Below are 17,057 nucleotides of genomic sequence, written 5' to 3'. Positions count from 1 at the left end.
AAGAGAAAAAGAAAAGACATTGCTGTTTGCAGAAGTCACGGTTCACTCCGTGTCGCTAGAGGGCGCTGTGGGCGACGGCGGTTATTGACATACTGCTGGTGGCAAGATGGCGGAACCCGAGGAGCCCCGAGCGGGTTCTTGTGCTTTTCTGTTCAAAAAATCCACAAAGAAATTCTGCGGGAGAAAGAGGAAAGCGAGCGACAGCGACAAGGGTAATAAATAGTCGTTTGGTGAACGATTCCAATGGTTTAACGACATTATCTTGTGGCAGTGACGACGTAGCGTCGTCAACAGTCCTGGAACCAACCAGCTGCGGACGTGGTGTTGTTTTTAATAGTGGCTGTAACAGTTACATGATGAAGAGATGAACACGTTACGAAAGATGAAATTTAAGCAACACTTTGTTGGCCGCTTATTAATGGTGCGTTATAGTTTTTCTCTTTCCAGTTTTGTTCAAATTTCGTTTAGTGGCACCGTGTGACGCGGATCATTATCATACCGGAAGCTTCCTGAAGCTCATCTGACCTGTAACAGAACACCTTCAAGACAAGAGATGAAAAGCAAATAAAGTCTGTTTTCTTTGTATGTTTTTTTCAGATGGCGACAGTGATGAGGACCAGAGCTCTGTGGTCCGAAGAGAAAGGAAAGATAAGAAAGTCAACCCCATGGTTCAAAAGGTAGTGATGATGATGATGATGATGATGATGATAACAATGATCATTTGAAAATTCTTTTGAGTTTTCAAAGTGACAAAAGAGTGACTTTAATCTCACCCCTGTCCAGTCAAAGAAGGTCGAGAAGGACGCCGTGTCGTCCAGTGACAGCGAAGAGGAAAAAGAAGATAAGAAGATCACCGTTGCCTACAAGTCCACGCGATCGGCCGTGAGTCCAGACTCTGCTCTCACGTCGCATTTTGAGAAACACTGTCAAAATCTTTCTCGCCCTCAGTCTGCACTACTCTGCCAAAAAAACAGAAACCCCAGGGACCCGAGGACATGGGCGCAACTGCAACGTATCAGCTGGACACGGAGAAGGACAACGATGCTCAGGCCATTTTTGAGAGGAGTCAGAAAATCCAAGAGGTATTCTTAATGTTCCATAACTCCAAATTTTTGCAAAAACCTTCCATTTAATATACTGGTACACCTAGTAGATATATTTTACTCACTATTTGAACCCTTGTTCTCCTTCAACAGGAGCTGACTGGTAAAGAGGATGATAAAATCTACCGCGGCATCAACAATTATCAAAAATTCATAAAGCCCAAGGACACCACCATGGGCAACGCCTCCTCCGGCATGGTCAGGTGAGTACGAAGGCGAAACATATTCACCACATGCTTCCATAAGACGGGAATGACGAATGCTAATAACAGTCATAAAAATTTCTTCAACAGAAAAGGACCAATCCGAGCCCCCGACCACCTGAGAGCCACGGTCAGGTGGGACTACCAGCCGGACATCTGCAAGGACTATAAGGAGACTGGTTTCTGCGGTTTTGGAGGTGGGTAGGAGATGGTTGCAGCTGAAATATCAAAGTTATCTGTTGAATAACCAACGGAAATTATAACTTTTTTTCCCGCTTCTCTCCTGCTTATAGACAGCTGTAAGTTCCTCCACGACAGATCGGACTACAAACATGGCTGGCAGATCGAGAGGGAGCTGGAGGAGGGCAGATATGGAGCCAACGGTGAGTTCAAGAAGGGGGGCAGCGGGGGGGATTTTGTACTTTTTTTTTTAATTGTGTCTGTTCATCAGCATTTCAATCCTGTGCTCAAATCTAGACGAGGAGAACTATGAGGTGAGCAGCGACGAGGAGGATATGCCCTTCAAGTGCTTCATCTGCAGAGAATCCTTTAAGAATCCCATCATCACAAAGTAAGTCTCTTCCTCCTCTGCTTCGACACCACACACACACACACACACACACACACACACACACACACACACACACACACACACACACACACAAACACAAACACACACACACACACACACACACACACACACACACACACACACACACACACACACACACACACCTTGTTTACTCCCAGGTGCAGTCTGTGTGTTAACCAGTAAAAATGTCTCCCCAGGTGCAGGCACTACTTTTGTGAGACCTGCGCTCTTCAGCATTACCGCAAGTCAAAGCGCTGCTACGTGTGCAACACTCAAACCAACGGTGTCTTCAACCCCGCTAAAGGTGAGGCGGGTCTTTCAAAAAGACCTTTTGGGAATAGACTACCTCTAATGAATTCACGCAATCTGATTCCCTCCAGTCATGTTTCCTTTTATTGTCCGTTTATTCCAGAGTTAATGGCCAAGATGGAGAAACAAAACGCGGCGACAGACCAACCACCTTCAGATGAAGAAGATTAGCAACATCTCGATCTTTTTAACCATCCCCCTTTGTGTTTGTCCCTGTCAGTTTTGAATAAAATCACATTTTTTTAAGACGATGTGTGACGCAATTAAAAGTTAAAACGTTTTATGTGAACAATGTTTATTGTTAAAAGTCAAGTTTAACATTTTTCAACACGTTGCTTTGTCCTCACTGTCAAATTACATGCAAGACAAAACAAGCACCAATGTAACATTCATATTTTTGACCTAAAGTAACATCACGCACCCCAGAGTAAGAACAAGGAAATACGTACGTCTGTGCCCTGAAGGTCGAACTAAGCAGGTGTTCTGTTTCACATCTGTGTGGCGAAAGTGATGCGTAAAAGCACAAGATGTAGTTTACACTATAACACGGGCAGCGAGCGAAGAAATGCATGTTACATGCTGATCGTTTTTTATGCTGACCCCCCGGGACAAAGTCGTCAAAACTTTTCCATTTGGTGAAGAAGGTGTAACGGAGTCGGCTGTGGCGCCTGCTGTGGAACCCTCATGGTGGTCACACTGAGCAGCTGGGCCACATGCAGCCTCCGTGTTCCAACAAGAGGTAGAGACTCCCCTTCTGAATATTATGTAGCAGCTTCCCCCTGATCCGCTTTAGGCTACATCTACATCCATAAGCATGAGATTTAGAGGAGTCCTGTTGTGTTTGGACTGCAGGGGGGCTTTGTTATGTGTGAGTACAATCTGTAAACGTGTGTGTTAAACAGAAAGAGAGAGAGAGGCCATCAGTGCAGTGCAAGAGTGTGCATACCTAGAGAACAGAAGCGTGCAAAGAGACATCGAAAAGAGGCAAGATGGCTGCTGGCTTTTTAACCTCTTGAGAACAGCAAGTCCTTTTAGCTTCAGGTTTGAATAATTTACAAAGGGTGGGGGGTGGGGGTTATTACAAAAAAAACAGTTCTCGTCCTGTGTGCGCAGAGTGTTTTTTCACCCGTCACAATCCTACGGGTTTAGGATCCGCACAGAGTCCTCCGCTGTCAGAAGTCCCAGTCGTCCACCTCCAGGTGGCTGAGACCCGACTCCAGGCTGGCCAGTCCAGAGGGGGAGTCCTGTTGCTGGGAGCTCGAGAAGCTGGTGATGGGCGAGACAGGGCGCAGCAGCTCGGGCAGCGCCTCCGAGGGCCGGCGTTTGATCTGAGAGAGAAAGCGGCAAAATTCAATTTAACTTCGTTTTTTCAATCTCAACGATAAAAATTGTTTTAGTAAGTGATAATAGAAAATAAATCCGGGCTATCCTGATATTTAACAAACCTGTTTGAAGAAGGGGTGGCCTGCGAGAGTGGAGGCAGACGGTCTGATGGAAGAGAAAGGGAAAAGATTTGTTTCTTGAACCCTAAATTCTTTTTTTACATGTCCTATACAGCATTTACGCATGCGGTGAAGAAAAAACGCAGACCTCCTTTCTGGGTCCCGTTGTAGACAGAGCTCCACAAAGGCGTGGAAGTGATGGGAGAACGTTCGGTTGTATGGGTGTCCCCCCGACGAGGAGGAGGACGGGTCTCCTCCGTTGGAGTGTCTGACCCCTCCGGCTCCCGGACCCTCGCAGATCCCAGAGTCGGCCCCGGATCGGGATGGTTTCATGGACAGCTCCTCTGGCGGAATAGTGGTGGTGTCCAGCAAACATGGCACCGTCCCATTTAGCTTCTCCAGCAGCATCTGTGGGGTTGAAGGAAGCATTAGACAACCTTCCGTTTTGATTTAGGTTGACAGTTTACTGACTGGATTTGACTTCTGTGGTCTTCAGTGTAGGTGCGAATAACAAATTAAAATAACTGATCATAACTGATCAAGTTTTCCTTTTAATCAATCACCTGTGTAGCTGGCATGTCTTTGAAGGGGACATGTCCATTTGCCAGTTCACAGGCTGTGATGCCGAGGCTGTAGATGTCCGACCGAGAGTCGTAGCCCTGCAGGTTCTGTGGGGAAAAAAAATTAAATAAATCACCAAACGAAATTTTCCACAACAACTGTCCATGAAGAAAAATATAAGTGGCTGCAGTACCTGTTGCAGCACCTCAGGGCTGAGCCAGGGCAGCACTTTGACGCTGTACTGAGGAAAGTCGTGCACGACCCTCGCCCGCTGACCGTGACGGATCAGACTGAAAATACTCCGCAGGCCCGACATGCAAACCTGCCCGTCCGCCGAGATCAACACGTGGCTGGCCTTCACACTTCTACAACACAACCAGAGAAGTCAATACGATTAAAAATCCCACTGACCGGTATTTAAAAAGAAAGGTCCAGACTGCTATTTGGTTTATGGATATTGGGAATGAATGTCTGGTTTTAGAAACCAGCAAAAAAGAAAAAATCAGAAATATTGAAGAGTATATTGTATCATAGACATATGTAGGGACTCTGTATATTTCCTGGGTATTAGACAACCTTTTTTTATGTCCCAAACACTTGTTGTTGTTTTGTTTTCCGATTTTGCACGACAATAATATGCGATACAAAAAAAGACATCTTTGCCTTTAAAAGCTTCAAACCCTAGTAGTCTAGGAGTGTGTGTCTTACCGGTGCACGTATCCCATGTGGTGAATGTATTCCAGAGCTTTCAGCATGCCCAGTAAGATGTACGAGATTGTCTGCTCACTCATACCATCAGCGAAATGTGAGCAGATCAGATCTCTGGCCGAGCCTGAAAAATAATCAAACACAGATATGCATGATGAGAAAGATGTCCTCCATTATGCTGCTTAAAAAACATTGGTGACCATGTATTTTTTTACCATAAGCCATGAAGGGGGTGATGACCCACAGTTCATTTTCAGCTATGAAGACACTTTTGTAGGGTAGAATACTCGGGTGGTGGAATAATTTTGACACGTGAAGTTCACCCTGATAGGGTTGAGGGAAAAAAATGTTAATCTTATTACGTCCAGACGACAGGAAGAGAGGATGATGTTGAGTCTAATTTTGGCGCAGAGGGCGGAGCAGTAACGACAGGATCGTTAATTAGAACACACACACACACACGCATACAGGGTTACACAAGCCTTCCTACAGACGCAGTGAGATAAAAAAATTAAAGGAAAGTTTCACACACTTACAGCAGAAAGGCAAAACAACTACAGGGAAGCAGAATCATGCAAACTGATGGAAGCGAAGGAAGATGGCTGACTGATGCAGACCTGCAGGTAGGTGACCATGTCATTAGTGCACGACTCTAAGTCGATCCGTCGGATGGCTACGTGCTCCCCTGTGGGTCTGTATCGAGCCAGATTCACAGTCAACAAGTCGTCCAAGCCCCGGCCTAAAACACACACAACACAGACTTAATTTCAAAAAATATATATTCATGTCACAGTCTTTTGAGTATTTATGTTGTAAGGACGTTGTAAAACACCAAACAAACACATATTAGAGCTTTTAAGTTACTTTCCAAATACTTACTGATAAAGAATTTTAACATTTATGTAAAATTTAAGATTATTTTTTTCTTGGTGGTCACAAGACGCTGGACTGGAGTCGATCCAGTTACTAATGGCTGACTGCTATGATAAAAAATGGAGTGAAACTTGTGTCTTTGCCTTTTTCACGTACCAATAACGTTGAGCAGCTCATATGAGCTGCTGTCGGGCAGGAAGCTGCCCATGGTGTCCCGACGGGGGAGGGAGCTCAGACTCTCCTGACTGTCCTCATGGGCCTGAAGGTAGAGGGGGAAGAAAGGGGACGGATGAAAAGCCATTGTGAAACTGACTTCATGTGTTACACTGCGTGTTAGTATGACCCACTATCCGAAAAAAAACAAAAAACTGAGACATTAGAAACATGTACTGTTACTCAAACCATCAGCAGCAAAATATATTTTTAAAAAATCAATAATACACAGGCATTTAATCTAATTACTTAAATTATTAAGATTTACTCCAATGCAATAATATACCTTCGTATAAAACAGGGCATGTTAATTTTATAGCCTAGTATTTGTGAAACAATAATATGTGGTTTCTCCTCGAGGGAAGTGCAGTTTTATATGAGTGTGTAGGGATAAAAAAATATCATAAAGTGTAATATCCTTGTGTCTTCTCTCAGACTTGTGCGTCAAAAACACATAAGAGAAACTTATTGTTGCTGGCAGTGAGGACTCCTGAAATCCATCAGTTTCTTGACATGATTCAAATGATGGATATGGACAGATTGCAGTAGCAATGAAGGCATGATTATTTGGATTTGTTTCGAGCGAAGAAGAAAATTAAAGATTAGAATATTGCACTTCTTTGAGCATTATTGTCGTACGAGCCAGAGATGACTTCAGGGATCAAGATCAGAGAGTCACACAACTCTAAAAACAATATCCTCACAGGTTAACCAGTTCCAAATAGTGACTTCTGTCACTTTTAAACTTCACACACTTTCAATTAAAACTGGCATGACAGCAAAGTCAAACATGCTCTGGCAGCCATCCGTTAAGGGAATCCATTGATCCAATCACATGGGGCACACACTAGAGTCTGCCAATGTGATCAGATTCAGAACGGAGGTTATCATGCGTCTGCTAAAGTTGAACGCATGAAACTCCGCCCATCTACTGTACAGCCAGCGGGGACACACGCAGGGGGCAGATATCAAAGTGTGACACCACCACGATCGTTAGCCATCAAACCAACAAGCCGCCGACAGCACAGTGTCAAAACACAGAAACTGGGTGCTCACGACACAAAATACTCAGACAGACTTTTAGTGAGGCAAACTCAAAATCATCAAACAGGACAGTTACCTTGAGCACAGCATGTGAACAGAACACTGACGACTCAGACAAGAGCATTTAGGCTGCGTGAGAGGAAAACTTGGAACAACTTCGCAGTACAGTCGACCATTTCCCTCCCTGTCTTTTTCCACACGTGCCCATGTGAGTGGAGTAAAATGACCTCCTGAGCTGCGAGCATTGTGAACTGAACACTCATGCATACATTAATGTGCAAAGCCTCAGGGGGGGATTTGTGGATCCCTCTACATATACACATGCCGGCACATACACAATGGGCAAGTGAGTAGTGGTGGTGGTGGTGGTGATGATGATGCAGTGACAGGAGTACCACACTTACGTTCCTGTGAGAGACTCCCTGAGCTTGCTCTGGGGTAGAAAAACCACATCAATGACATAAAGACATGTTCACAGAGAAAAACAAGAGAAGGATCTGGGTCTGGAGCAGCTCTGAAACCGGGAAGCAGCCTCCCGTGGGATGCTGCTGAATTTCATCGATGACCTTTGCTGATTTCCCTCTCACTAGCAGGATTTGTGTGGAACAGTAGCTTTGCCTATCAAGCAACTAAGATACACCATGATCAATACAGCCACTTTATATGATAAGCTGTGGGAACATTATTAAATAAAGTCTGGCCGCAGTAAAGTGCTTATATCTGCATAAAAACAACCTACCCAAGTGGATTACAAAGAAAAGAAAAATAATAAACTAAACCCAGCAGGTTCTTCCAAATATAATGTAAGGCGATGGAAACACGGCACAGCCAATACATTGAATACACTTGAGCAAACATGCAACGTTGAGCAATGATTGGCCAGCGAGAAAAATGAAAATGAGGCGAAGCTTGCAAAGGAAGAAATTGCCTTCATGTCACCTCAACAGGTGACATCTGCAACTCTTGAAAATGGCTCTTTCACTCTTCGTTGGCATGTAGTATAGTTCTTCTGTATTTGTTATTAAAACCACATGGGCTCTCCAGTCATGAAAAAAAAATACTGCCATTATTGGGGAATTACCACCAACAAAGGATGATAAAGCACTTTGAGATTGCTTTTAGCAATGAAAAGTGCTCTCTAAATAAAATGTATTATTATTATTATTTCAGGACTCTCCCTTCTTGCTCAGGCTTGACGAAAACCAACATAATTATTTATTTTATTTACTTTAAAACAAGTGATTAGATGTGAGTGGAAAATAAGGAACAAGCTCATATCAAATCACAAAAACACACCCATGGCAGAGCCATGTATGAGAAAGTGGATATGTGAGGTACAAAAGGTTTTTTGTCAGCCTTAATAAAAAGGAACTAAATTATGTTCCTCGTTCTTATCCCTTAGTACTTTGTGATTGTAAAATTGTGCTATAATGGCAAATAAAAATATTCAACAGCCAAAAGCAAATACACCATTTCTTTTATACTCAAGATAAACACATCAGACTAACACACGTCACAAGAAGCCTTACATAAAAATGCCACAGACTTTTTGTGTGCGACAAGCTCTTAAGAATAATTCCAAAAATGTATTAAAAAGTGATTTTTGCCTCTGTGAAGTTACTGTAGCAAGCAGAAACAATGATGCAATAGCGCTCAAGAGAGGACACAGATGACAAACATCTAATAATTCAAGGATGACTTCTGGGAAGCCAAGGAAAGTTTTCTGTTTGTGCTGATGAAGCGCCTAGTAGTGTGTTAGCAGTTGTTTTGGGAATGTTGAACCCATTTTTGTTGTTGTGTCTTGAACCTCACCTCCAAATAAGTCCAAATCCCGCAGGCTCTCCACACTCAATTTCTCAGATACCCAACGCTGACAGACGCAGGGGGTTAATGACAGACATGGGGGGGGAGAAAGTGAGAGAACATTGCAAGCAAGAATAAGGAACAGTTACACAGAAAAACGTAAATAACATTTAAAGCTGTTGAATAAATAAAGATGTTTCAGCTACAAAATATTTTGGTTGCTTGCATGAAAGAGAAAGCCTGGCAATGTCATGCAGCCTTTCCTGTCTGTAAACAGTGCTTGCTCAATAGGAACATTTATAATGTAGCTGTAATTATTTTATTATGATAAGAACGTAGCTGCTTGGAATAGATATGGTTATAGAATGTTACAGGATTGAATCCTTCTCTTAGAACCCATTGTAATCTTCAATTCAAAAAATATCCATTAAGATCAACTTAAAAACTACTGTAGCTTTAATCCTGGATCTAGAATTAGAGTTATTACTTAGCTGGGAAACTGGATTCTGTAATCTTATGTCTGACATTGGCTGCACTTGATAAAAAAAAACTTACAAGAAAAGACATGGATCCTCTTGAGTGTGTTACATACGATGCTGAAAACACATCCAGGGAATATCTGTGGAGAAAAGTGAAAAAAGTGTGAAGAAGTTTGTCTCCGTTTGGTCTCCTTCTGCTGCTATGCCAGAGTGATTTGTGTATTCTATGTTCTGTAAAATGCATTTTATGAATGTCCTTCTGTTTGCATGGTTTCGATTCAGTGTTTTATAATCCAGCACAGTGTTGTCTTATTCCTGTTAACACCAATATTGTCTATAACAGTGGTGGTTATTATGCAAACACACAAATACTGGTCATTTACACAGTCCAAGGAAAAATAAATAAATCACAAAAAAAACAATAAAAGCAGATTTAGTTTCCGGCAGAGCTCCAGTTTTCGCTAATGTTGCCATGACGAAGGGCGCAAGCTAGCATTGGTAAATTAGCGTTAGCTAAAGCAGCTACCATCACTTATTTGAACAAAAACCCGCATTATTTCGATGTATTAAATAACTTACCGAGGAAATGTTTACAGCAGTGACGCCAGTTTGTATTACTATGATATTTCAGGACCACTTATTTAGCTGGCCATCCTCTGCCAGGGGGATTTGTCTGACAGCTCTCTCCAGCCTCCCCTTCGCTTTCTTGACTGACCGCCGTTGTCGCGCATATACGACGACACGCCCACGACAGAAACGTTGCGCGCGTGCTGATGACGTACACAGCGCTTCTTCTCGATGACAACACCGACGGGAGCGTTCGGAGGCGCCAGAAACAGGTAAATACGGACATTTGGGCTCTGTTACAAACTTATCGATGCATTCAGTCAACGGAAGAAGTCTCCGTGCATCCTACGGGGTTATGAAAATCACTCTTATTATGTCGCATTCACGGCTAAGTGTCGAAGCTAGCCTCGTACACCCCCCTACCTCGGGCTCGTTTTGCGGCCTTGAGCTAACGGATAGCGCTGTGTGTACACACAAATCATGGCCAGTGTTACGATGTTACGAAATCGGTGCAACGCAAAGCAAAAATGCCTGCGCCAACAACTCGATCCCAAATGCTGTATTACTTTGTTGCGTCGTATTTAGCAAATGGCTAACTAGCTTCATGCTAGCGCCCCTACGTCAGGTTCGCAGCCTGACTACGTCCCCTCACACACACGAGCCCCCATTTAGAACGTGTGTGTGTGTGTGTGTGTGTGTGTGTGTGTGTGTGTGTGTGTGTGTGTGTGTGTGTGTGTGTGTATGTTGATTTATAAAGCGACTTTAAGCAACCAAAGTGAATATCCTCCAGGGTTGCCCAGTTTCTATTTGTCGTCATGACACATTCGGTCATATTTCTAGCGAAACCGTTGTCGACCAGCAAGTGGTCCCCGATGACTTAATGTCAAGCTGAACTGGGATTTCCATGATTCAAACAAGAGCAGAGTGCCTTAAATAAAGAAGCAAGTCACACAGATGAATACCACATGAACAATAATGAGGTTATACTGCAACACTTTTAAGGCTCCACTCCTCTCCTGTGTTCACAGCAAAGCCATGAACTGGAACAAAGGTGGTCCAGGCGTCAAGCGAGGTTTCGGGTTTGGAGGATTTTCCCTCGCAGGGAAAAAAGAGGAATCCCAGGGCGCTGAAAAATCCCACACATCGCTCGGACCCCCGGGATCAAGTGGGGGATATGGGAAGAACCAGCAGCTCCCGTCGTTCTATAAAATAGGCACCAAAAGAGCCAATTTTGACGAGGAAAATGCGTGAGTATGACGTCCCTCCTCTGCACATACATGCATCAAAGCACAAAAGAGAAAACCACCAGTGTGTAAATATGATTCATAATATTGAATGAATATAAAACTGCACCTCTTTTAAAAATTATTTTCAACAAGGTATTTCGAAGATGACGAAGAGGAGTCCAGCAGCAATGTGGATCTGCCGTACATCCCCGCAGAGAATTCCCCCACGCGGCAGCAAATGCAGGCCGGTGGCGGCTCGGACAGCGAGGATGACCCGCTGGATGCCTTCATGGCCGAGGTTGAGGTGAGCAAATCATTTCGCTGTGGCAGAGAGAAAACTAGTGTACAATTTCAAAATGATTAATACATTTTTTTTCTTCCTGTTTTGTTTTTCTCCTTCAGAACCAAGCAGCCAAAGACATGAAGAAATTAGAGGAAAAGGAGAAGGAGAAAAAGTCGGCCAAGTAAGACTACAATTTGCACACATTTTTTCACTTGCGTGCCTTTTTTTTGAGTCGCCTCAAAGGTCCTCATGTAGGTTTTGCCCGCAACTAAATTAGAATTTTGTTAGCAAAACTAAAAGCCCTCTTATTTGGGATACTCATACTGTAAAATCTTTATTTAACTCCTGTAATATTCACTACTTTTACAAAAGTCATAAAATACATATCAATACATTTTTCTAATGAGTGGCACAAAATATTGCACATACAACACATACAACTTTTCTTTTTTTTCCTGGTTAAATATATATTATCTGGTGTGCAATGTGGTCTTAGTCATACTGGGGTGTGGGCTATCTTGGGTGTATGAACGAGCCGCAGGGAAGTTTTTTTTCTCCGCTTGTCATTTCAGGGGTATTCGTGATGACATTGAAGAAGAGGATGAACAAGTGAGTGAGCCCTCCAAAGTTTTTAATCCACTACATCGCTGATCAGAGATGTCTCCAGACCAAACATTCCCCTCTCCCTTCTCTTTTCTTTATAAAACTACTCCATGCTTTGCCTTCTAGGTGATCATGCAGGTTGTATATATATATATACAGGATCATTGTGATGGAGATGTTGTTCTTGTGAAGGCTGTTCTTGTTGGTTTGATAAAAGCATGTTTAACTTTTGATTTATGCCAGCAAGTGACAGAATAGTTGGTTTCAGATTGTTTACAGTAATTTACCCTAAAGCTGAATGTTTCTTTGGGCGTATTGTCGCTCTCTCTCTGTGGTGCCTGGATGCTGTGGTAAGCAGCGATCCGGCTCAAATGTTTCACATGAGGTGCTCTGCTCTCTGCAGGAAGCCTACTTCCGCTACATGGCAGAGAATCCGACAGCCGGGCTGACCCTGGAGGAGGAGGATGAGAACATTGACTACGACAGTGACGGCAACCCCATCGCCCCCGCCGCCAAGAAAATCATCCTGCCGCTTCCTCCTATTGACCACTCTGAGGTACATTTGACAATACACATTAAACACACAGTTTAAGAATGATGTCTCAACCATGGGTCAGCATTTTTATTTGTTTATTAAGGGGGTTATGTGAACTTTTGTCTTTTTTCGTAGATTGATTATCCACCCTTTGAGAAAAACTTCTACAATGAGCATGAGGAGCTCAGCAGCCTGACTGGAACTCAAGTGTTGGAATTGAGGCACAAACTGAACTTGCGAGTAAGTCCACAATTTACTTCAAGCATGTTCGTATATAAATATTCATTAAGTGAATTGTTTGGTCTCTTTGGTATTTGTGATTTAGCAGAAGTTTAAGGAAAGGGAAAAACCTGAAAAGCATAATATGGGCACTTAAATTTGATTTTGTTTTTTCCTCCTCCTTTTTTCTCTCTCTGTCTCAGGTTTCTGGTGCTGCCCCTCCAAAGCCAAGTACCAGCTTTGCCCACTTCACTTTTGATGAGCAGCTAATGCACCAAATCCGCAAGTCTGAGTACACTCAGCCCACACCGATCCAGTGCCAGGTACAGTGCAAATGTATTTTCAGGCTGCCACATATTTGAATATCAAATGTTGTTGTTTTGATATGATAATAAAGACATTTTATTGTTTTTTTTTCTTAATCTGGGTTCTGTAGGGCGTGCCTATAGCTCTGTCGGGACGTGACATGATTGGTATCGCAAAAACTGGCAGTGGCAAAACCGCAGCTTTCATCTGGCCAATGCTGGTTCATATCATGGACCAAAAGGAGTTGGAAGAAGGAGAGGGGCCCATCGCGGTGATCGTGTGTCCCACCAGGGAACTCTGTCAGCAGGTGAGAAATGGGAAGAGATTTGAGATTTTGAGAGATTTTTTTTTTTTGATGGTACACTAATGTGTGTCACTTTAAATTTTTACCAGATCCACGCGGAATGTAAGCGCTTTGGGAAGGCCTACTCATTGCGTTCCGTGGCGGTTTATGGAGGAGGCAGCATGTGGGAGCAAGCCAAGGCCCTGCAGGAGGGGGCAGAGATCGTGGTGTGCACTCCGGTAAGAGAAGAGACTACTAAACTCACTTTTCTAAAGAAAATTCATGCTCCACTGCTGCACCAGAGCGGGAGGTTTACTGCTATTTTGTGTGTTCGCACAGGGTCGTCTGATTGACCACGTAAAGAAGAAGGCCACGTCCCTGCAGAGAGTGACCTACCTGGTGTTTGATGAGGCCGACCGCATGTTCGATATGGGCTTTGGTGGGTTGAAACTATCAGTTATGTTAGAAAGTCACTCTGAACCCCATCTCATGCACTGCAGATAATAATTTCCCCCTTTTCCCTTTCAGAATATCAGGTTAGATCTGTTGCCAGCCATGTCCGCCCCGACAGACAGAGTAAGTAGGTCAAGTGCCAAGATAACGTCTCATTGTCATAAGGCTTCAAAGCACCTCTTTAATATCTTTTCATATGATTTCCTTTGCAGCTCTTCTGTTCAGCGCTACTTTTCGAAAGAAGATTGAGAGGCTGGCTAGAGACATCCTGATCGATCCTATCCGTGTGGTGCAGGGAGACATCGGAGAGGTACGTGGAATAACACACTTGTCAAATCCCAAAATATGTAGTTTTACAAGTTCAAGAACAAAATATTTTCTGGTAATTTGAAACCTCTGCATTTGAAAAGCTGTTTTGTTTTTTTGTTGAAACAAACGCTTTTTTGGAGCGTCTCTGTAGCGCATCATTAAAATGTTTTGTTTCCTCTCTGACCAGGCCAATGAGGATGTGACCCAGGTAGTGGAGCTGCTGCACAGCGGGACGGACAAATGGGCCTGGCTGACCCGGCACCTGGTCGAGTTCACCTCCTCCGGCTCCGTCCTCATCTTCGTCACCAAGAAGGCGAACTGCGAAGAGCTGGCCACCAACCTGACGCAGGAGGGCTACAGCCTGGGCCTGCTGCATGGAGACATGGACCAGAGCGAGAGGAACAAGGTCATCAGTGACTTCAAGAAGAAGAACTTGCCCGTTCTGGTGGCCACAGATGTAGCTGGTGAGTACACATTTCCCTCCCTCCGTTTGGGAAAATGTGTTTGAACGTCCAAATTAACACATTTGTGTCCCTTTATTCCTCCCCAGCTCGTGGTCTGGACATCCCTTCCATCCGCACGGTGGTGAACTATGACGTGGCGCGAGACATTGACACGCACACACACAGGATCGGTCGAACTGGGCGTGCTGGTGAGAAGGGTGTAGCTCACACTCTCCTCACCAACAAAGACACCACGTTCGCCGGAGACCTTGTGAGGAATCTTGAGGGAGCGAATCAGGCTGTTTCTAAAGAACTGATGGATTTAGCCATGCAGGTGAGGTGATCTAAGTGAAAGAATCAGAAAATGTTTCATAGAAATTAGCCGAAACATTGAGATTTTTGGGTTTGGAGTTTAATTTTGTTGTCTTTTTTTCCCCTCCAGAATCCATGGTTTAGGAAGTCCAGATTCAAGAGCGGTAAAGGAAAAAGGCCAAATATTGGAGGAGGTGGTCTTGGTTACAAAGAGAGACCAGGCCTGGGGGCTGAGAGTTCTGTGAGTTATTGATTACTAGGCTGCAACTCTTCTTTTCATGATCATAATGATTACTACGCTGGCCTCTGACAGAATCAGAAAACTCTATGATGCTAAGATATTTCTTCTAGATTGAGAGAACTCGGAGGGAAGAGTAATGCTCTGTTGTGTTTCCAGGAACGTGGCAGCAGCAGCTTGATGTTGTCCAGTGGTAGCTACGAGGGCTACAGCAAACCAGCTACTGGAGCGATGGGAGACCGCATGTCTGCGATGAAACAAGCCTTCCAGGTACAAATCTGGCTTTTCCACTCAGTTTTTTTTTGCCGTTATTTGATGCAATTTTCATTTACATGTTTTCTTATTTATGATGGCTCCTCCAGGTAGCTAATGTCTTCTTCTTCCTCCTCCTCAAGGCTCAGTATAAGAGCCACTTTGTGGCAGCGTCAAGTGGCCCTCCCAAACTCACCACTAAGTCCAACAGCTCGTCGTGCTGGACTAGCGCCGGCAGTCTGAGCTCTGTGCCGACAGAATCTGCCAACGGCTCTGAAAGAGCAGAGAGGTCTCACAGTGCCGCCATGTCAATGTCCGGCTTCACCAGCGCTGGCACCCTGAGCTCGGTGCCGCCCACTCAAACCAGTTCGCAGCCCAGCTTCTCTCCACCCGCACCTCCACCTCCCCCACAGAGAGACAGCTCACGGGACAGACACGGCATGGAAGACCGCGGACGCCACGGGGACAGTCACCACCGCCACAGTGACCGGAGCGACCGGCACGGCGGCGACGATCGCTACGGTGACCGAGATCGGCACGGAGACAGAGATCGTGACCGCCACGGGGACCGGGATCGCCACGGCAGCAGCAGCAGCCGCCACAGCGATGGTCGTAACGGGGACGGAAGCAAGAGGGACAGAGAAGATCGCAGGGGTGATCGGGACGCAGGAGACAAGGGGAGTGGGGAGGGGAGAGACAGAGGGGATGATAGCTTTGCTGTCCCTGAACCACCAAAACGTAGAAAGAGCAGGTGGGACAACTAAAGAGAAAAAAAATTACATCAATAGAATAACACGTGCAACCAACTGCATCATGACAAGCTCATCTGTGCAGGCAGATAGCGGAGCGTATCAGAGGCTGGCACAAGCACAGGGTTGTAGGGAGGATTTTGTGGACTCACAATACATGGCAAGTCCGCCGTCTGCTTGGGAGAGGACCACACGGTGTGGTCAGACAGATCAACACAAGCAGCTCAGAAACGGCCACTGTACATAACACCATCAAGACTTTATTTTTTTGTTGTTGTTTTAAGTCAATAGGGTCCAGCGATAGAGCTGCAACGAATTCCTGCCGTCAGTAAAACAATTCAAAGTTAGGATGTGTTCGTTGTTGTCTTGTTTATACTCACCGAGCTCACAATTACGCTTCTGTGCTTACACAAAACTCGACGCATTTTCTGTACCTAACGAATCTTGGAAAAGTGTGTTTGCGTTTTCTTAATCTACAAAACTAAATCGTAGAACTGTTGGCTTTTTTTTTAAAGCGCTCTGTGCGTGATGATTTACACTCACAATTCAAATTAACAATTCAAAAAAAAGTATGTATAGGAATTTTTGTGTCTTGTATTCAAAGTTTTAGTGAAGTGCCTTTCCCTGGCACTTAGTCTGTCTGCTTTGGAAATGTGTTTTCAGGAAGATTCGTTTGTTTGTACGAGAGGGACTTCAAGTGTTTGTTCACAAAAAGAAAAATGGCAAGTTTCAATTAAAAAACACTCGTCTGGCATAATTTTGTGTTTTGTACATGTGCTGTGCTCATTTCTTCAAATGCGAAGTTTTTAGGTATAATTTGTCATTAACGAAGATTTTCAGACATGCTTTAAAAAGACAAAAGGACCATTTTGTCCTAATAGCTTTTCCCTTCCTTACATCTAGAGATTAATAATGATTTTAAATAAAATGAATTCAGCTTTCAGTGAAA

General features: G+C 44.1%; 3 protein-coding genes across 7 annotated transcripts; 2 read left to right on the top strand and 1 right to left on the bottom strand.

The window, feature by feature from the left end:
* Positions 1 to 51: 51 nt before the first annotated feature.
* On the top strand, positions 52 to 2,453 carry rnf113a (ring finger protein 113A). Its single transcript, XM_035614873.1, has 10 exons — positions 52 to 212; positions 598 to 677; positions 784 to 882; positions 975 to 1,082; positions 1,197 to 1,306; positions 1,397 to 1,503; positions 1,600 to 1,689; positions 1,784 to 1,877; positions 2,096 to 2,202; positions 2,311 to 2,453. The coding sequence occupies exons 1-10, from the start codon at positions 107 to 109 to the stop codon at positions 2,376 to 2,378; spliced, it is 969 nt and encodes a 322-aa protein (XP_035470766.1). The 5' UTR covers positions 52 to 106; the 3' UTR covers positions 2,379 to 2,453.
* Positions 2,454 to 2,485: 32 nt separating this feature from the next.
* strada (STE20 related adaptor alpha) lies at positions 2,486 to 10,068 on the bottom strand. 4 transcript variants are annotated; one of them, XM_035614869.2, is made up of 13 exons: positions 9,910 to 10,068; positions 9,407 to 9,470; positions 8,861 to 8,918; positions 7,453 to 7,481; positions 5,948 to 6,050; positions 5,536 to 5,657; positions 5,134 to 5,242; positions 4,919 to 5,042; positions 4,404 to 4,575; positions 4,213 to 4,317; positions 3,798 to 4,057; positions 3,653 to 3,695; positions 2,486 to 3,535 (listed from the first exon to the last, which is right to left on the bottom strand). In XM_035614869.2, exons 2-13 carry the CDS (start codon positions 9,416 to 9,418, stop codon positions 3,380 to 3,382), a joined length of 1,293 nt encoding a protein of 430 aa, XP_035470762.1. In that variant the 5' UTR covers positions 9,419 to 9,470; positions 9,910 to 10,068; the 3' UTR covers positions 2,486 to 3,379. The 4 variants fall into 4 exon arrangements, with proteins under 4 accessions (XP_035470762.1, XP_035470764.1, XP_035470765.1 ...); XM_035614871.2 differs by having other exon boundaries at positions 3,923 to 4,057; XM_035614872.2 differs by lacking the exon at positions 7,453 to 7,481 and having other exon boundaries at positions 9,910 to 9,927.
* On the top strand, positions 10,055 to 16,865 carry ddx42 (DEAD (Asp-Glu-Ala-Asp) box helicase 42). Of its 2 annotated transcripts, XM_035614862.2 has the most exons (18): positions 10,055 to 10,169; positions 10,926 to 11,144; positions 11,277 to 11,427; positions 11,526 to 11,587; positions 11,979 to 12,015; positions 12,413 to 12,565; positions 12,680 to 12,784; positions 12,967 to 13,086; positions 13,200 to 13,376; positions 13,463 to 13,591; positions 13,692 to 13,791; positions 13,881 to 13,928; positions 14,018 to 14,115; positions 14,302 to 14,578; positions 14,665 to 14,891; positions 15,000 to 15,110; positions 15,267 to 15,377; positions 15,503 to 16,865. In XM_035614862.2, exons 1-18 carry the CDS (start codon positions 10,129 to 10,131, stop codon positions 16,121 to 16,123), a joined length of 2,787 nt encoding a protein of 928 aa, XP_035470755.2. In that variant the 5' UTR covers positions 10,055 to 10,128; the 3' UTR covers positions 16,124 to 16,865. The 2 variants fall into 2 exon arrangements, with proteins under 2 accessions (XP_035470755.2, XP_047183964.1); XM_047328008.1 differs by lacking the exons at positions 10,055 to 10,169; positions 10,926 to 11,144; positions 11,979 to 12,015 and having other exon boundaries at positions 11,373 to 11,427.
* The last annotated feature ends 192 nt before the right edge of the window (positions 16,866 to 17,057 follow it).

The sequence above is a fragment of the Scophthalmus maximus genome, chromosome 17 (genome assembly GCF_022379125.1).
Source record: "Scophthalmus maximus strain ysfricsl-2021 chromosome 17, ASM2237912v1, whole genome shotgun sequence".
Lineage (NCBI taxonomy): Eukaryota > Metazoa > Chordata > Actinopteri > Pleuronectiformes > Scophthalmidae > Scophthalmus > Scophthalmus maximus.
The sequence above is the reverse complement of the archived record's forward strand: the minus strand, read 5'-3'. Positions and strand labels throughout refer to the sequence as shown.